The sequence below is a fragment of the Brachycentrus maculatus genome, unplaced genomic scaffold, assembly GCF_059751285.1.
Source record: "Brachycentrus maculatus isolate JH-2025_06_01 unplaced genomic scaffold, ASM5975128v1 h1tg000351l, whole genome shotgun sequence".
Lineage (NCBI taxonomy): Eukaryota > Metazoa > Arthropoda > Insecta > Trichoptera > Brachycentridae > Brachycentrus > Brachycentrus maculatus.
The window spans coordinates 9104-31125 of NW_028281100.1; the positions used below are offsets into that span (position 1 = coordinate 9104).

A 22022-nucleotide genomic window follows, 5' to 3' on the forward strand; every position below is an offset into this window, starting at 1 on the left:
TATTAAAAACAAACAAAAATATTCCTTGGTATGGAGTCTAGCTAGGGGTGAGTCTTAAACGCTTTTTAAATTTAGTTTTAAAAGTTTGAAAAAAAAATTATAAATTCAGTTCATTAAAGTTTTTTTTACCTACAAACGTATAATGATTTAACGCTGCTGTTATTTTACATCTGTGCAATATTAAATTATTAGAAAATATAGAGTTTCGTGAAGTTTGCACTTCAGTTGTTTTTCCTTCTTAACTCTTACTTCTTAAATAATTAATACAAATTAATTAAAATGAATTTTATTTAAGAATTTAATTTATTTGTTAAGAATTACGTACTCGAATATACATATCGTAGTCGTACAGGAGAAAATGACCAATTAACAAAACGTAAAATGTTCAGGAGGGCCATTTAAGTCACTCTTGCTTGGCAATAAAATAAACATCAATGCAGTTAGTCATTTTTAACAAGTCAATACTTACATTATACTTCCAAGTTTAAAATCCTTTGGGATTTTTTTTTCAGAGCAATACTAAGCTAGTAAGATATTAAATAGTCAATAATCACGGTTTTGTAAAAAATGCACCTGGTCACTTTCTCCTATATGACTACGATATTTATTTAAGAATTTCATTTATTTCTTAAGAGTTACGTACTTGCATGTACATTTATTTATAAACCCGACGTATCTTGTCGGTTGAGTTATTTTTTACGTAATTAATTAATTATCCATTTTAAATTAATAAATAAAATTAAAAATAAAATTATCTATTTTAACAAAATATACACAAAAACCGCTACCGCTATGTTAAACAATATCTCATTGGATATTTATCTGTTCCATGTGTCTGAAGGAGTTTTTTGTCCATATTTTTGATTGGCCTCTTACCTCCGCCGGGAACAAATTAAAAATTATTTAAACATCTCGCTCACTCCTTTCAAGAACGTCATAAATCAAAAATCGTCAATTTTCAGTTGTGCGTACTTTCGGAATGCCCAGAAAATGTACTATATCCCAGCAAAAGAGGCATATTTTTAACTTAAGATTTACCCGCTACAGGGCAGAAAGTGTTGTTTTTGCATTCCAAAGAAATGGTATTGTTTAATTATTTTTTTAAATATACTTACTTAATATTTTTCAAATGGAGAAAAAACCTTCAGGTTTCACCTTAAAAGATCTGTTGCACAGTAAAAAGTTCAATAAGTGGCTAGATATTTATTTTTGATATGTTGTATTATATTTTTAAACTTTAAAAACGTTCTTCAGAAAAATCTAATTTTTGTTTTATGACGTTCTTGAAAGGAGTGAGCGACATATGTTTACATATTTATATTTTATTTTTATAAAATAATCAGCAATGATTAAAACATTAGTCAAATTATTATAGTTCTTAGTACATTTTTTTACGATTTTTTTTTTTAAATTTATCTTTTTATTTATTTTTTATTTTTCTTGCATTGACCGACTAACTAAAATGCGTACCGTTCCAAGTCATAGAAATAAATTTATTTTAGTAGAAAAATCATTTTACATACGTACATTGATCAAAAAGTAAATATTTAACCCATATATTTTAATTATTACTATAACCATATCCGCTTCCTGGGTGGACCATATGGAGTCCACAAACTGTCTCCAGGCTTTTCTGTCGGCTGCCAGCTGCTTTGCATCTTCTCATATTTTTGTTTATTTTTATCAAATTACCAAATTAAAATGGAACCAAATACCAACAAACTATTAGGATGACATAATCCCTTTTTCTTTTTTTTATATATATTTTTTAAGGTTTGTTTCATGGCAATTCGTTTCCTTTTGTGTTTGCGTTTGCGTTATTTATTCCCACTTCCTTATTGATTTGACAGGTATAAATAATGTATGAAATAAATAAACCATATTTGCCACCATTCGTCACCATCAGGACTTTTTTACTACCTTAACGCGATCCTACCTGCCGCAATCTTCCCCAACGCTTTAGTCCAGGTGTCTTATATACGGTGTTATAACGTGGCAATAAACTAAATTACAGCGTCTGAGGACATAAACATAGAAATAATGAGAGAATCCCGTCTTCTTTTGTTATAACCGAGATTATAAGAAATGAACAGCTTATATTTTATTACCTCGAAATGGACACTGATAGTACTCTGAAATGTCACACGATCAAATAACAGGGAGTTATTACTTTATGTTTTAATTTTAATTTATGTATTAATTTAAATCAAACACAGTTTGATTTAAAATTAATACATAAATTAAAATAGAGTTCTACAAATTAAACGCCAAATCAATAAATAAGTAATTACTTCACTTGTTAAAAACAAAAACTTTTATTTAAATATAATACGTTTTCTCTCAAAATATATACTCAAACAATTTTATAACTTATTGTATTCTATGTATTTATTGATAATAACCATCCAATAAAACTTTCGAATTCCCGCCAATCCATTTATTATACTACGATTACTGCCATCTAATGACAAAATGTATAAGCGGAATTATGAAGTTCTTGTTTACGATGCCGTAGAAATTATAATTTACTTTCTGTTTTCTTTCCATAATTTTTAAGAATGGTAAAAATTTTCAACGTTTTTGTTCCAAATGCAAACAGTTTTTTGGAACTATCTAGAAATAAGAAATAAATCATTTGCGTACTATCTAGAAATAAAACTATAGTCGAAATTTACTGGTCTAGTCATCCGAAGGTCATGCACATGCGACATCTATTAAACCCGTTAGGCATTAATATAATTCGAAAAGTCGTGTATTTTTTAATAAATCCAACACTCTTTAAGCTTTTAAAGCAATAAATAATGCCACGGTTTCGATAATTTGTCGTTTTAACAAATATCGCTAAGCATACGCGTCTCGTAATTGAATAAAACATATGCACGAACAATGACAGAGACTTATAAACAGACCATGTACTTTGTACAACAATCTGTTTTACCGACTCAAGTGACGAACATGCCGCCGGAGGGCGCTGCATTACCGACATTAATCTACCCACAATGTTTTCGTACAAATGCTTAGAAAACGGACTTGTCAAAATTTTACAACAGACCTAACATGGCTGCCGATTGATAGTATCGGTTTCGGCTTAGTTTTATCGTCGATAATGTAGATAAAGTGCCCAGTCCTCGAAGAATTATAACGCGTAAAGTGCGCATTATCGACGAGTTAAATCGTACATTTTGTTCGCGAGTTGCAAGCGCCGCACGGCCGATCCGCGTTCGCCGCCTGTGTTTTGAGTTTTACCTGCATAATACTTTCGCTTTCCATCAAAGCGTGAGGATAATATCAAATGTGATATATTTACAAGTGTGTCCAGCAATAGGTAACAATGCTACTATTTTTTAAGGCTTAGAAACTTGATTTCTTTTGTCGCATCCGTATGCGCCTACCATGTTTTCGCGAACGTGTAAATGTCAGTTGGCTAAAGTAATTTATTGATACAACACTCAATTGCCAGATGTTATAGTCCAATTAATGAGCGCATAGTGATGACATACACTCGTTAGCTCGTTTTGCGACAATTCTTTTTGTTTCCCATTCCAATAAACTCTCATTTGGTTTAATCTTATCGCTATTTCGTCAAGTATTGATTGGTCTCGCGAGTCATTTTTTATTTACCTAACATGTAACTTCTATTATATATTAATTTATTGACTGATTTTTTTTAAATAAAACAACCTTGCATTGATTGGGTCGTTTTTATTCCCACTGGCATTTTTTTTTTGCTATAGAAAACCTGTTGGCCTTAATACAAATTCGCACACAACTTTTTACTTTCATATCTAGAAATACGCATACATCTTTTCAATACTTGATTATAGATTATTAAAAGAAATCGGAACAAAACGTTAATCTTTCATTACCTCTCATTTATACTGTAATATAAACAAACTCGTTTACCTATTTATAAATTAATGTTAGATAATTTTTAATGTAAACAAACACGTAATTTACAGAATGAAATACCAGCTTTATGGTTTTTTCCACATAATTCTTATTTGACCAGCGACCGGGTTTCGTCGTAACCGACATCATCATTTCATTCTTTACAATGCAGTTCCACCAAGAAATGTCAATACAAAATTTAAATATGTACATTTAATTTACGATTAAAATGCTATCTTTTACCAAATTTACTATTACATTGAATCTACAGTTATTTCACCTCTAGTTGTGATCTTGGCTAACTTATTATAAATCAGAGGTAAAATAAATATGAACATAAATAAAATAAAATAAATATGAACATAAATAAAATAAAATAAATATGAATATAAATAAATCCCGATTGAATAAATATGAACGGACAGTAGGCATGGACTCGCTATTTCTGACATATCGCTCACTCCTTTCAAGAACGTCATAAATCAAAAATCGTCAATTTTCAGTTGTGCATATTTTCGGAATGCCCAGAAAATGTACTACATTCCAGCAAAAGAGGCATGTTTTTAACTTAATATTTACCCGCTACAGGGCAAAAAGGGTTGTTTTGCATTTTGATGAAAAGGTATTGTTTAATTTTTTTTTTAAATAAACTAGTTATTTTTCAAATGGAGGAAAAACCTTCAGGTTTAACCTATAAAGATCTGTTTCACAGTAAAAAGTTCAATAAGTGGCTTGATATTTATTTTTAATGCATGGTATTATATTTTTAAACTTTAAAAACGTTCTCCTGAAAAATCAAGTTTTTTGATTTATGACGTTCTTGAAAGGAGTGAGCGATATCTATAATGATTTTGCACAAACTGACCACATATTTTTGTCTTCCAAGACGGGATATATACCAATTTTTTAGTAAAAGTATGTATATTCAAGAAAATACGTATTTTTTCACAGTTTTTTTTTGTATTTATAAAAAGAAAAGGAATGTTGATAAAGAAAATAAGAGGAAAAAATCATATAAATATGAAAAAAATATGCTGCATTATTATTTATATAAAAAGTCGGCGGTCTTATATTAGTTAGTCTGCACAGCGAGTGTTTTTGCCTAGAATTTTCACTCATGAATTACATGAAATTATAGTAACTTTTAACACAAAGAGTAAATCCACTCACAAGTAGGCATAGGCTATGAAACTTGAAGTTTGAAGCCTGAGTAGGGACATGATAAACGGTGTTGCATAAGACGTTAGGTAATTAAAAAAAAAAACACATGACTCACCAGCCACCTGCTGTAGCCATATGCACCGAAATCAAGCTAGGATTTGTTCAGCAAAGTTATATGAAACGGCTATATTACAAACTATCGTCGATTTTTTGCACTTTTTTTTTCTAAAAATGTTACCGTGTGGTGCTCTTTTTTTGAAAACGGGACATTTCAACGTCCCGAAACTTTACTTGGGGACATTGGAACAGGCTATCTAAAAACGGGACGGTCCCGAGCAAAACGGGAAGTATGGTCACTTTAATTTTGCATAATTTTTTGTTGATATTCCAACATAGATGAAGAAGAAATAGAAGTTTTGATATTTATAGGACTTACGATCTGTCTTTAACTGGTTTAAGTGATCACATTATACACGTATAACATTAAAAATTCTACCCATGATTGACAACTACACCTCGAATTTCGACAGTTATATTTATGCCTTACTTGAAAATTCTTCTAAAACCTCTTTGACGACATCTATGATTGAAATTAGTAAGTTTTTTAAATGCAAAGACCTGCATGAAATGTGATTTAGCATCATATTTTCGCATTTTCCATGATAGGTAAGATAAATGTGGAAAATACAACGCAACACCCAACCCAATTGAAAATAAACCTTTCTTAAATTTATTTTGCAACTAACTGGCATCGAACCCGTGACGCCAGTTTCGTATCCGAGCGTCTACCCAACTAAAACAATTTTTTTTGTATTTTTTGACACAGTGCAATTACTTATTTTAATAAGATATGGTAGATGATTCTTTGTTATATATGTATAATCCATAGATGGTTCAAATCTCAAATTGGTATGGATTTTAACAATAATTAATGTTTAACAATCTATACAGTGATCATAATCTAGGATATGACAGATTGTAAACCATGTAAACCCTCGTTTGTTAACCATGTAAATTCTCGGTTGTGATCCATGTAAAAGCTCGGTTGCGAACCATGTAAATGCTCGGTTGTGACCCATGTAAATGCTCGGTTGTGAACCATGTAAATGCTCAGACTTCCAAATTCTTTATTCAAAAATAATCATATATTTTCACTGAGTGACATTTATAATTAGGTACTCGATTTTTTTAAAGATGTCCAAAACAAATTAACGTTACTTACCGATAATTGTTGTAACGCATTACTTATCATTCAAATACATAAGTTAAATTGATAAGATTGCTGAGTCAAAAGGTGATACATAATATATACATAATATTGCTTGTATGTACATATTACTCAGATTCGAAAAATATGTATTGATCAGTCATCTATCATATATTCATACATATAAGTACATATCGCTCACTCCTTTCAACAATGTCATATACTTATCAAAAAAAAATTCAGGAGAAGGCTTTTAATGTTTAGTATTAAATTATTACGACTCAACACAGGCCATGCCTAAAGAGCCGTAATACATATAATAAAAAATGTGTGTATCTATGAAATAAATAAATAAAAATTAAATAAATTAATTAATTAAATATTACTCTTATATTTGTATGTGAGATCCGAATCCTGGATTGTAATCACATACATAAAAAACGCCAGAAAATACATAACATTTTATTATTTTAGCTTCTCATTTGACTAGATAATTTATTAACAACATTTTGAGTGTGTCCAAATACTTCACAAATCTGCATCTTGGATTGGAGATAATCCAGATTTTTGAACAAGTATTTGGACACACTCAAAATGTTGTTAGTAAATTATCTGGTCAAATTATAAGCTAAAATAAAAAATAAATAAAATGATATTTTCTGATGTTTCTCATGTGTGAGATTATAATCCAGGATTCGGATCTCACATACAAATATAAGAGTAATATTTGTATGTGAGGTCCGAATAATACTGCATCTTGGATTGGAGATGGTCCAGATTTGTGAACAAGTATTTGGACACACTCAAAATGTTGTTAGTAAATTATCTAGTCAAATTAGAAGCTGATATAATAAAATGAAAATGTTATGTATTCTCTGGCGTTTCTCATGTATCGCTCACTCGTTTCAAGAACGTTATAAATCAAAAATCGTCAATTTACAGCTGTGCATTTTTCGGAATGCCCAGAAAATGTACTATATCCCAGCAAAAGCGGCATATTTTTAACTTAATATTTACCCGCTATAGGGCAGAAAGTGTTGTTTTTGCATTTTGAAGAAAAGGTATTGTTTAATTATTTTTTTTAATACAATAAATATTTTTCAAATGGAGAAAAAACCTTCAAGTTTTACCTAAAAAGATCTGTTGCATAGTAAAAAGTTCAGTAAGTGGCTTGATATCTAAATTAATGCATTATATTATATTTTCAAACTTAAAAAACGTTTTTCTGAAAAATCAAGTTTTTTGATTTATGACGTTCTTGAAAGGAGTGAGCGGTATGTGATTACAATCCAGGATTCGGATCTCACATACAAATATAAGAGTAATATTTGATTTAATTATTTATTTTATTTTTATTTATTTATTTCATAGATACACACATTTTTTATTATAATACATGTCGCTCACTCCTTTCAAGAACGTCATAAATAAAAAAACTTGATTTTTCAGGGGAACGTTTTTAAAGTTTTAAAATATAGTACAATGTATTAAAAGTAAATATCAAGCCACTTATTGAACTTTTTATTATGCAACAGATATTTTTAGGTAAAACCTGAAGGTTTTTTCTCCATTTGAAAAATATTTATTATATTTAAAAAAATAAATAAACCATACCTTTTCTTCAAAATGCAAAAACAACACTTTCTGCCATGTAGCGGGTAAATATTAAGTTAAAAATATGCCGCTTTTGCTGGGATAAAGTACATTTTCTGGGCATTCCGAAAACATGTATAAGTGAAATTTGACGATTTTTGATTTATGACGTTCTTGAAAGGAATGAGCGATGTATGTATGTATTACGGCTCTTTAGGAAAAATCGCAACTTAATTATTTTAGTAAAATCAAATACTGGGCCTTCATCTGTTAATGTCTATGATTCTCACTTCGGAATTTATTTTTCTCTCCGTACGTCTTTACCAATGTGTTCTTATCAGTCGAAAACAATAACACAAGCATCTTTCTCATCCCATTGCTGTGCACAATAAAAATATAATAATAGTTGAGAAATGACCTTTAAATTGTCGGTCTATCGGGGCGCTGATTGGGCCGCCTCGTTCTCACGGATACCCCCTCCCCTTTCACTGTAACTGGATCAAGTTGTTACATCCGTCGGCTGCCCATAGGTGGCGGTAGTGTGAACAAATTCACCCTTTTAAATATGGTACATATATCGCTCACTCCTTTCAACAACGTCATATAAAAAAAACTTGATTTTTTAGGAGATCGTTTTTAAACTTTAAAAATATAATTATATGTATTAAAAATAAATATCAAGCCACTTATTGAACTTATTACTGTGCAACAGATATTTTTAGGTTTTTTCTACATTTGAAAAATATTTAGTATATTTAAAAAAAATAATTGAACAATACCTTTTCTTCAAAATGCAAAAACAACACTTTCTGCACTGTAGTGGGTAAATATTAAATTAAAAATATGCCGCTTTTTCTGGGATAAGTACATTTTTTGGGCATTCCGAAAACATGCACAGCTGAAAATTGACGATTTTTTATTTATGACGTTCTTGAAAGGAGTGAGCGGTATGCCACCTGCCCTTGAAATCGCTATTTTTTTATTTTTTTCACAAAAATATTTCAATTTCATACTATTTCTGTAAGCTTAAGCAGCTCATTATTAGAAATAGGTATCAAATTGTGATAGAGTGGTTTCGAACCGAGAAACTCTGAGTCCGCGATACTAGCCACGAGACCACAATCCGACACTTCAACCCGAAACTTAAATAATTAATTGAATTTGCTTACCAAAAATAAAAATAAATTACATCAAATTTTGAGTGACTTATTATTTTACACATCGCAAGGAAGGAGTACTTAGGTAGACCATATAAAAGAAAATGGTTCCCATAAAGTATGCAAAAATAAAACGAATTAACTCTTTATTTCCCGTTTGAATCTGTCACTTAGTAATATTATTATTGGTAATAGAGTTATTCCTCGCCTAACGAACGCTGCGGACTACGAATTTTCTGTACGTCATCACGCGACTCGTACAAGGAATCTCGCTTACACATATTAAATTATTTTACATGTATATACATACCAATTTTTTAAAAGTATTTACGATTTATTCAAGGATTTAGATGCACTAAAAATGTGAAAAAATAATTAGTCTAGGTAGACTCTAGTAAAACTGAGTCTAACTAATATTTTTTTAAATGTGCCTCCGTACTGTAATGGTCAGCACGCTTGGCTACCGTTCTAGAGGTCCTGGGTTCTTTTTCCAGGGGGGGATCAAATAATATAAGTGATTTTTTCACTCTAATATTTATTCAATTACCCTGGACTAGTACCTGAAGCGGAGGGCTGATCACCTTTCCATCATTGTGTATTTGATTACGCATTTTTATCGATTGTTGCGCGGTATGATCGATAATCCTGAAATTATCCAGAGCATTGGTCTGTATGTTCCCGATAGTTACCTAAGACAGCGTCGGCATAGATTGTTTCACATTCCTATACACAGGACCAACCTGCCGATAGTTATGCCTGTAGGAAGAGCTACCGCTATGTTGAACAATATCACATTGGATATTGATCTGTTCCATGTGTCCGAAGGAGTTTTCCGAAGCGGGATTCTTCTACACCTTTAAGTCTTATTACTTACTTTTATTATAATATATAAGCCTTGAATATTGTTTGTAATGTATGTATTATTTTTTTATTAAATAAATTGAAATTGAAATTGAATTGAAAAATCATGTCTTAAAGATCAAGATAACACTGCGTTTACATGATGCATTGCCTCTTGAATCTTTTTTTATGTTAACAGTACGATATTTTGTGCTACAAAACGAATAGAAAATTCTAAGATGTATTTTAATGTGAAATTGCGTTTCACCTAACGAACTTGCTCCTGTAACGAATGAAATACGCTATGCGAGGCATCACCGTACTCGTTTTCAGCACTGATCCAAGGTTGTTAATTATAATTTATCGTCTTTGCTTCTAATTTGCCAAGAATCAATGATAACGGTCCGCCTAATATATTCACACATCTGTTTGCAGCAAATATTGGCGAGATATTGCACGTATTATATTATTTATGGATAAATGTAATATCAAATATGGCGTCTCATACTCGTCCATTAGTGGTGATAATTCCGCTATTTCGCTCGTACTGTAAAAAATAAATATTTTGTTTCAACTGACAGTTGGGCAGGGGTGTACAAACTGTGGCGCGCAACACATGTAATATTTTTTAACTAACTAACTAACCATCACGCCGCTTCTCCGCAGGGGTAGGCAGAGGGAATAGAACGCCACACCACTCTGTCTTTGCAAACATTCTTCTCCTCTTCCACGTTCTTGCATCTCCTCATACATACCCGCCGATTTTTACGACTCCTAAGCTGACCACTTTCTAGTATTTGGCATACCTAATCGTGTCATGTTTTTCTAGGTCTTCCTCTGCTTCTTTTTCCAATTACATTCGCCTCCTAAATTTTTTTTACCGTTCTTTCCTCACTCATTCGTTCTACATGTCCAAACCATCTCAACACACCTTTCTTAATTTTATCGATAATGCTTATCTCAGCTTTGCATTCCTTCCTTATTTTACTATTCGAACATCTATCATACATCGTTTTGTCGCACATTCTTCTGAGAGATCGCATTTCGACTGCATTCAGTCTACTTTCATCCTTCTTTTGCCAACTCCACGTTTCACTTCCATACATTAGAGTTGGAACCAGAACTCCGTTGTGCACTGCCAGTTTAGTTTCCGCTGATAGGTTTTTATTTGCCATAACTTATTTCGGTAATATTTTTTAAATATGTTAAAAGTATTTTTGCAGTTTTAGTCAGGGCTTTTTTATTATGTAACGCGGTGGAACGGCGTACCGGCACCATTTTTCAAAAAGAAAATTAATTTTTATAATCAATTAGACGAAACAATGCTTGCGTTTACGTAATTACAATCTTTATTTATATTATTCATCAAAATGATTGGAAAAGTTGCCTTAAACTTTATTTAAATGATATTGGAATATAATTTGTTTTAGTAAAAAGTTTAACATGAGTTCCGGGGCCCATTTTGTAGCTTCCACCAATAGTCGTTATAAAATATAAAACTCAAGTGGTATAAACCCCTCTAGTAAAAATAAAATAAATAAATATAAATATTATATTTATTTATTTCGCGGTTCTGCAAATAAAGTGTTGCTTTAAAGGTATTTTTTAATGTTTGAATACTTTCCATTTTAAATGGAACTTTTATATGTATATATATATATATATATATATATATATATATATATATATATATATATATATATATATATATATATATATATATATATACAATATATATATATACATATATATATATATATATATATATATATATATATATATATATATATATATATATATATATATATATATATATATATATATATACATACATATATATATATATATATATATACATATATACAATATATATATATACATATATATATATATATATATATAAATATATATATATATATATATATATATATATATATATATATATATATATATATATATATATATATATATATATATATATATACATACATATATATATATATATATATATATATATATATATATATATACATACATATATATATATATATATATATATATATATATATATATATATATATATATATATATATATATATATATATGTATCAGGTTGTGGTCTCGTGGCTAGTGTCGCGGACTCTGGAGTCAGAGTTTCTCGGTTCGCTCTCCACAATTCAACCCACTCTACCACAATTTGATACCTATCTCTAATAATGAACCGCTTAGGCTCACAAAAATAGCATGAAAATAGTATTTTTGTAAATAATAAAAACACAAACGTTGATATTTATTTTTTAAAATCATTATTACTTAAATGTTGAGAACTGCTTTCACTCGCGTTCTGGAAACGCAATTCAACAAGTGAACAACTAGTTGAGCGAAATAGCATTTCAAGTTTTCCTTATGCAGGTCAATCTCCTTTTTTCTTCAGTTTTTTGTTGTTATTATTATTTAAATATGTTCAATGACTAATAATAGAACAAGAAGTCTGGAAACATGATAATATACAATTACGAATACATTATCTTTGCATTATACAACTATTTTTTCCAAAGATGAATAGTAACATAGTCACGTAATATTTTTTGCGCTTTGTTTACTTTTTTTCTAAATTCTATTACTCTCTTTTTTTAGAAAATATTCACATTCTTTCAATATACAGTTTTTCAAATCTTTAACCCGTTCAACTAGCTGCAAATTACTCGTTAGTTAGGTAGATATTTTCATTAAAAATATGTATTTTAAATAAATTGTTATAAAATCATATTTACGAAGTAAATTCCAACCCAAATGTATGTAAGTAAAGCGTGGAGTTAGCAATAGAAGTATGGAAGAAGACTAAATGCACTCGAAATGTGACCCCTCAGACGAGTATACGGCAAAACCATGTTCAATGTTCAAATAGGTGTTCGAATGGTGAAATGAGGATGGAACGCAAAGCTGAAATGAGCAATAAAACTAAGAAAGGTGTGTTGACATTGTTTGGACGTACGGAGCGATTGAGTGGGGTAAGAACGGTAAAACAAATTTATGATGCTAATGTAGTAAGAAAAAGCACCAGAAGAAGACCGAGGAAACTTGGGCTGATCACGTATGTCAAATAAATATAATAATATCAAAGCGGTCGGGTCAGGAGTCGAAATAATCGCCGGGTATGTATGAAGAGATGCTTGGATGTGAAAGAGGCGAAGAATATTTGCAAAGTAGACTGGTGTGGCGTTCTATTCTCTCTGACAGAAGAATATTTGCAAAGACAGACTGGTGTGTATTGCATAAACCTTTAGGCTACGGTCTACTGTGTATTCGGTACACGTTGTCGCTTCTAACGTTTAATTTATCGATGCTTTGGTGATAGTTACGACACATCCTTTCGTCGTAATTTCACTTTGTTGAATTACGTGGTAGGAATACCTCCTTACCTTCTGTTATCCGTATTCGATAACGATTTTTTTATTGTTTTACAGTTTTGGGGGTTATCGTAAGAGCTAGCCATATATCGCTCACTCCTTTCAACAACGTCATATATCAAAAATCGTTAATTTTCAGTTGTACCAACATATTTTCGGAATGCCAAGAAAAGGTATATTTATTTTTAACACATTTTATAATATTCTTAAACTTTAAAATTGATCTCCTAAAAAATCTAGTTTTTTTATATATCGCTCACTCCTTTAAACAACGTCATATATCAAAAATCGTCAATTCACAGTTGTGCAAGTTTTCGGATGCCCAGAAAATGTACTATATCCCAACAAAAGATGCATATTTTTAACTTAATATTTACCCGCTACAGCGCAGAAAGAGTTGTTTTTGTATTTTGAAGAAATGGTATTGTTTTATAATTTTTTTTAAAAATACTAAATATTTTTCGAATGGAGAAAAAACCTTCAGGTTTTACCTAAAAAGATCTGTTGCACAGTAAAAAAGTTAAATAAGTGGCTTGATATTTATTTTTATTACATTTTATTTTATTTTTACACTTTAAAAATCTCCTAAAAATCATGTTTTTTGATATACTTATGACGTTATTGAAAGGAGTGAGCGATATGTGAATTGCCAGTTTTGAAACATGACTGACTCTGTATAAGTATATTATTAATATTTTTGAAATACTAGTACATTTTCTATTGAATCGAAACAAACAGACTTCCCAGGTCCTTCGTTTATCGTGAGAATTTTTCGTTATCTTCATATAATATTATATTATTACGATTGTTCTGTGCAACTTTATATTAAGGCTGAGATCTAGTGATCAAATTCAGAAAGCGACCGGCCGCGTTAGGGGCTAGACATCTTTCCACGCACATTTTTTTTAAATACATATTGTAATTTAAATTTTTAATAATATGTATTGACACAATAATTTTATAATTGTTTACTCAAAACCATATATTTATTTCAAATAATAAAAAAAACAATCCAAATACGCTATTTTATGCAAAAAATATAATTACGTCATATGTTATCATATGTTATGAAACCAATTTATGTGGTGAATGTAGTTGGTAATAGAAGCAGAGAATGGCCGAGGAAAACTTGGCACGATCAAGTATTTAAAAAAAAACTTGAATGTGGTCAAATCAGGAGTCGGAATAATCGCTGTATATGTGTGAGGAGATGCATGAATGTGAAAGAGGCGAAGATTGCATACTAAGTCAGATCGGTGTGGCGTTCTCGGCGTGATGGACAGAGTTATTAAGTTTTTAGTTTATCTTTCTAAGTACATATTTGAGTAAACTTTATAAAATGAAATAACTTTACATATTTGAGACCTAGATATACCGTATTTATTGATTTTGTAATAACTTTGTGGAATAAATGGCGAAAATACAAACTGTTTGTATTTTTGTATTATTGTATGACTTTGTGCACCATTCGATTATAAAGTTTTGTACTGACATTTCTCGTTAGAACTGCATTTTATGTAATAAAACAACGACTGTGCAATTTTTACTTCCCACTTTTATTATTAAAAGTGAAAAAGCTATAAAGTCGTTTTTTGTTTTCTTTATGTATAATTTAAATATAAAAAGAAAACACTTATGTATGAGATTAGTTTTAGACAGCTACATATATATTTTCTCAGCAACAGGTGAAGAGTTCGTATTTCCACCTGTTGATGGGAACATGTGTAATTTTCGAAACTAGTCGTGTTTTATTTATTTTTTTTATTTAGCTATTTTTTACTTTTTTTTCTTTTCGTCGTCGCGCAAAAAAATCTTCTAAATTATTATTTCTATTTTTTTTCGATATTTAAATGTATCATATTATTTTGTTATGTCTCTAGCCTTGAATCTTGCATATCGAAGGTTTTTTTGCGCGATGTCGAATGATGTCGGTTATCTCCCTCGATAAGCTGCAGATACAGTAGTAGAGATGACGAGAACCGATACGTACATTTTTTACCGTTCGGGAATAATGAACTTCATTCCGAACTCGAAATATGTTTAATCGGCAGAGGAGCGCGGGGTCATAAACCGTTGTTGTGTGTGCAGGTCGGAGGCAGGCGGGGGGCGAGGCATGGAGGCGGGCGAGGAGGGGGTGCCGCAGTGGAAGAGGGAGCTGCTCCGCAGGAGGCGCGCGGGGCCCGCTCAGTCCGCCGCGCGCCGCGCTCCCGCCGACATGCTGCTGCAGGCGCCCGCGCACTACTGCCTGCCCGAGCCGCCCGACGCGCCCGAGGAGCTCACCTACGGGCCCGGCATCGTGAAGAAGCTCAAGTCGCGCTACCTGTCGCTGACGCTGCGCGAGGCGAGCGCGCGCGCGCGGCCCGCGCTGCCCGGCCTGCGCAGGGCCGCCAGCCTGGAGCACGGCCTGGACGAGCCGCCGCCGCCGCGCCGCCCCGCGCGCTACCGCCAGCCCGCGCGCGCGCCCGACGCCGTCAAGCGCGCGCGCTCCGTGGACGCGCTCGCGCGCCGCGAGGACCCGCCCTCGCCGCCCGCCTCGCCGCCCGCGTCCCCGCCCGCGTCCCCGCCGCCCGCGCCGCCCGCGTCACCGCCGCCCGCGCCACCCGCCACCCCGCCGCCCGCACCGCCCGCGCAGCGCCCCAGGCGCCCGCAGCCGCTGCTCAAGGAGGCGGAGCGCCCGCCGCCGGACCTCGTCAAGCACGCGCTCAAGATCTTCGAGGGCCACCCCGCCAAGCGGACCAAGACGCCCGCTCCGACCGGCCAGGTCGCCGACAAGGTCAAGAACTTCTCGGCCGGGAAGCCTCGCGTGGCTAACGGGGGCCCTCGTCCGGCGATACCCCCGCGGGGCCCGCTGCTGTCGCCCGACCGGCGCCCCGCCACCGCGGCCACGCAGACCACCCCGTCCCTGCTGGCGCGCCCGCCGCCCTCCCCCAAGAAGCTTCCCCTACAGAAGGACGCGGACCCGCGCGACCGGTCCCTGAGCCCGGTGTACGTCAGCCGGCACCCGGTCATCCTAGCTCAGATAAATACCGCGCCCGTCACGAATAAAGAATTCCACTTCATCCGGGAAACCGAGTTGTCCGCCTCTCGGTCTCCGGTCCCGTCTCCGCGCTCCAGTCCGCCGGAGTCCCCCGGCGCGGAGAGGCCCCCCGCCGAGAGGAATGGAGCGGTCGCGCCCTTCGCGCGCTCGTCCACCCCGGACCCCGAAACGGTGCACCCTCCCGCCACCACCGAGATATCGCTCATAGCGCCCCCCACCCCGTACCGGGGCGCCGCGGTCCCCGCGAATCGACGCTCCGACTCCGAGTCGTCGAGCGCGGACGAACGAAACACGAGCGACTCCTCGTCGGAGGACGAAGCCGCGTTCGAAGTGAACGGAGAGGACCCGGCGCCGGCCGCCAAGGCCGTCGGCAAATCCGCGCTGGAGAACATATCGCGCGCGGGGACAACGACGCAGTACGCGTTCGGCGGCCACAACGGCGACAGCGGCTGCGACAAATCCTATTTGCCCGGCGCCAAATCAACCGAGAAAGTGCGACCCGCGGAGGTCGAGATCGGAGTGCCGGACATTCTTAGTCCTGGCTTCGTGTCACCCACGCCCGCCTTTGTCTCGCGTGCCGAGGCGACCGTGCTGTTCGCGCTGAGCAAGGAGAAGCTGGGCGTGAGCGCGCGCGTGGACCCGGAGAGCAGCCCGGCGCTGGTCCACTACGCGTCCCCGTCGCCGCCGCTGACCAGCCGGGAGATAGAGAAGAACCTGATCAACACGCGCAGGTCCCGGGCGAGCATGCCGGACAAGGAGGACGCGACGCGAGTGCGCGGCGCCATCCCGCCCGGCCGGGACGCGCTAGTGAGTGGTGGTGAAGTGAAGCGGGCGGCGAGCAACGGGCTCGCGGGCCCGCGGGGCGGCGGCGGCCGCAAGCCGCACTGGCAGCAGGAGAACACGATGGTGTTCAACTTCTCCAACAGGAAGGAAGTGCCCGACTACGTGGAGAACGACGGCATCATCCTGCGCAGCAGCAAGAGAGAGAAAACCAAGGTAGATACCGTCATTTCAGATTTTGCATATCTAAAGCACTAACTTTGTGGATCATTGTAATATATTATCTGGAGAAATAAAATAACTTTGTTCTTTGATGCACTCCCTTTTATTATTAAAAACCAATTAGTTTCGGCAACAACCTGTTGCCTTCCTCAGAGTTTGTTTCATAACTTGTTGGTTTTTAGGTATAAAAGTAAGTGGATCAAAAAACCATGTTATTTTATTTCTCCAAATAATATACTATCATTTCTCGACCCAGTAAATATTAATTATAGATTTGGCGTATAATTTGTAGAACTCCGTTTCAATTTATATATGAAATATTAAAATCAAACTCTCATTTTTAAGTAGTATGAAAATTCCATAACAAGGCGAAACAATTGTCATCTTTTATGTGTTTTTAAAATGGTTAATTACAGTTTAATAGACTCTAAACATCAGTGTTTGGTTTAAATATTCAATTTTACCAGTAAATATTATTCAAATCACGATATTCATACCGGAGTGTTGCGATGATGTCACGCGTAATTGCTCGAAACACTAGCGACTCCTTGAGGCAGACCGTCTATTTTAAGGCGATAAGATAAGATTTTATAAAATAACACTAAATCAAATCGTAATTCCACGTAAATTCGTCATATTTTCACATTTCACCGTATTTTTTTTAATTTCACTATCGTGTCATTGCCCAATATCGGCGAGAAATTGTTGAGATATTGCAACAATTGCCTGCCGGAATCCGTTTTGAATCGATTTGATAACGCGCGATACTTATCGCTTTTATCGCGACCACCTCGCATTCGGCCACATGTACACATTTGTCATATTTTTCTTCTGTCTGTGTCACGACTATCACTTGAGAGTAATTGTCCTCGTCTTTGGCAGCTCTAAACATCTCCTCGACGTTCCTGATCCCCGTCCTATCTCGTTTATTCCCGAGCAAGGAGACATGTCTTCTGTCGTCGACCTTCTATTTTGCCTTTTATGATTATCACTCATTCATCTTCTTCATAAGCCCTCTGTCCTCCACTGCTGGGTATAGGCCTCTTCCGTATCTATCCATTTCTTTCGGTCGGTTGCTGCTTGCAGCCAGTTTCTACCGAGGAGTTTTACGTGGTTTCCTCCCAGCAATGAGCAAATACTGAGAAGTTCACGACTGGCCCACACTAGATTATCCCTCCTGTTTCCAACACAGATTCAAATAAAAACATATTTATTTACAACATTTTGAGTGTGTCCACTTGTTCACAAATCTGGATTATCTCCAATTATAGGAGTATTTTTCATTTTTTTTTGAGTTACTAGATTATCCCACACTTCCATATTCTTCTTCATCGAAAATGAAGAAGAATATGGAAGTCTGGGCAGATTCATCTTTGATGAGATGTCAAAAAATAAATAATAATAATATGACATGATTATTTAGTTTAGTTTAGTTTAAAAAAACTAAAATCCACTTAATGATCTTTAAACCTTGTACATAATAAGCATCGAAATAATTAATACAATTCCCATCTAAAAAAAAACAGTTTCTACCCCCCACAGCGACCATGTCGTCGGACTAACTCTTGAGGTCTTCCGACGCCTCTTTTGTTCTCCCAAGGTCTCTATACTAAAGAAAGCTGGGATCCATCTCGTGAGGTCCTATCTAGCAATATGTCCTGCCCATTGCCTCATGAGTCACGCCACACGATATCCTCTGTTTTGGTTCCGTTCCTGGTATCTTCATTTTTTCACATTCATCACCTTGCCAAGTAATAATTTAGCAAATCATTGATTTACCAATTGTGCCGGCGCGATCGCTTCGTACTTGGCTTTTCTAGAGATTTGGGTCAGCCGAAAGCGTGGAGGCAGAGAGAGAGACTAGAGAATTGATTGATCAAACAGATCGAGTATTTCGACTAGTCACCTTAGCGGTCAACCTTCGGGTAGCTGTGCCCAAGTGTTAGATTGCCATGAATCTGACGTATACACACTCAGTCTATATACAGAGTGTTCTCTGTGGATTTGAAAGCCGATTTCCGTTAATAACGACCGTTTAACACTTTTGAACCGTAACCTTTTTTTAAATATAAAATAATAAAACCAACCCGTCGAATTCGCAATCCATTCACTAGATCTTTTTTAGACAATAAATTTTCAAGGAAACATACTGCATGATTTTTTTATAACGTTTTGAGTGTGTCCAAATACTCGGCTCATTACTAGAAATAGGTATCAAATTGTGGTAGAGGGGATTCGAACCGAGAAACTCTGACTTAAGAGTCCGTGACACTAACCACGGAACGGAACCCGACACATATCGCTCACTCCTTTCAAGAACGTCATAAATAAAAAATTGTCAATTTTCAATTGTGCATGTTTTCGGAATGCCCAGAAAATTTACTATATTCCAGCGAAAGAGGCATATTTTTAACTTAATATTTACCTACTACAGGGCAGAAAGTGTTGTTTTTGCATTTTTAAGAAAATGTATTGTTAAGTTATTTTTTTAAATATACTAAATATTTTTTAAATGGAGAAAAAAACCTTTAGATTTTACTTTAAAAGATCTGTTGCACAGTTAAAAGTTCAATAAGTGGCTTGATATTTATTTTTAACAAATTGTATTATATTTTTAAACTTTAAAAACGTTCTCCTGAAAAATCACGTTTTTTTATTTATGACGTTCTTGAAAGGAGTGAGCGATATATACACAACATATATATATATATATATATATATATATATATATATATATATATATATATATATATATATATATATATATATATACAACATTTTGAATGTGTCCAAATACTTTTAAAAAATTTGGATTATCTCCAAAAGTTATATTTTTTATATAAATTGTTGACATCTCATAATAGATGAAGAAGAATATGGATGAAGTCTGGGCTTACGACCGTCATAGGCTGGTTTAAGTGAACATAAATAAACTCGTTACAAAATAAAGATCGTCTAACATTAGATTACAATTTGGCTTAACATATTTTGTATTTTAAAAAGGATTATTAACTACTTTTATATTTTTTTACAAAAATGTTAGTAATTTAAGTATATAACCACTTACCAAGATTTTTTGTCCACCAATTTTGAGACATACCCGTCTCTTCGTCAGGACAATCGCTGCAACAGCATGCAACCAATATTACACGTCACTACCATAGTACTATTCACACACTTATAACTACATATAAGTAGTACTAGTATTAAGGTAGTGACGTGTAGTATTGTTTGCACGCTGTTGTAGTGATTGTAGTGATCACTTTACACACGTGTAACATTCGCCAATTCTACCTATGAATGACAACCACACTACTCAAATTCTCGAAACTTCTATATATATTTATCAAACTCGAAACACAGTGTTCCCATGAAACTCGCGTTTTTCGTGACTACGGTTTTCGATCCCATCTAAATATGTGAGTTTTAATATCTTTACTTTATACATTCTTGAAACCTTCCAATATACCAAAAAATTAAATATTGTAATTTTCTGTTTTTCAATCCTTTCCAATCAATTCAAAGAATTTCAAATTTTGTATGAGATTTTTTTATATTATATTTTAATGCGGATAGCAAGGGGTTAATGTTTAACGTAGCATTTTATAGCGTACTAATGCTATGCATATCTATATGCCACTATGTAAATATTAGCTTTCCGTACAATCTCTACGCATATATTGTAAGTATCACGTGACACATTTCAGCCCGATCTTGCAGAATGTATTAAACTCATCGCGTTTTTTTTTTTGCTAAGCGAAGTGACGTAATTTTTTTGCCGAACAGAGTATTTTTTTTTGAGAATAATATGTATTAAAAAGAAGTTATAAAAAGAGTGATATTCACGAACTCACGAAACCTGTTTAGCTTTTTACATATACAGCATTAGAAAAATGAGTTGAGTCGAGCCCTAACATCTGTATCCTGCCCGCTCTGAACGGTCAGGACCCGTGTGGCAAAAAACCTAAAGCGAACGCAGCCTCGTTCGTAATGTTTTTTTTTCAATATTTTTTTAATGCACTCAAAACTCAAACTGTCGAGATAGTGTCTGAAACGACTGGAATTGCATTCTTTAATCCTGACGTAAGGGACCCTTTAAAATTCCATTCTCTTCTTCATCTATGTTGAGATGTCAAAATCCTTTATTCATTTTGAAGTGTGGAAAATAATCCAATGTCTACTTTTTTTGGTGAAAATTCTACTACGATCCCACTTTTAAATGTCGGCAGCTAAAATTAATAATAAAATAATAATAAACCGTTATTCGCACCCCAATGGTGAATAGGGCACTGCGTCATATAAAATGAAATGAAACCCTTATCCGCACCCAAATGGTGCATAGGGCACTGCTTCATATAAACACAGTGTTATCTTGATCGTTTACACATGAAGGAAAGGTGATCAGCCCTCCGCTTCAGGTACCAGTCCAGGGTATTATTGAATAAATATCAGAGTGAAAAAATTACTTATATTTGTTTGCCCCCCCCCCTGGGAATCGAACCCGGGACCTCCAGAACGGTAACCGAGCGTGCTGACCATTACACTAAGGAGGCGGACAAAGCATACAACAACTAAAATCTTAGGAGTTTATTTTAAACTTTTTTGGAAGTACTAGTCGCCAACAATCGTTGAAGATCGTCAATCAGTAGTCTGTCTGCATGCCCAGACAATGGATATAGACGGATGTATAATGCAACTCCTTTGAATAAGAATTTTCCATTGTTTCC

General features: G+C 35.0%; 1 protein-coding gene across 1 annotated transcript in view; it reads left to right on the plus strand.

The window, feature by feature from the left end:
* Positions 1-3026: 3026 nt before the first annotated feature.
* LOC148303747 (uncharacterized) overlaps positions 3027-22022 on the plus strand; it is an 80436-nt gene continuing 61440 nt past the window's right edge. The window contains exons 1-2 of the mRNA XM_088269462.1: positions 3027-3325; positions 15345-17289. Coding sequence (XP_088125588.1) covers positions 15370-17289 — 1920 coding nt within the window. The 5' untranslated portion in view covers positions 3027-3325; positions 15345-15369. The remainder of the gene's footprint in view (positions 3326-15344; positions 17290-22022) is intronic.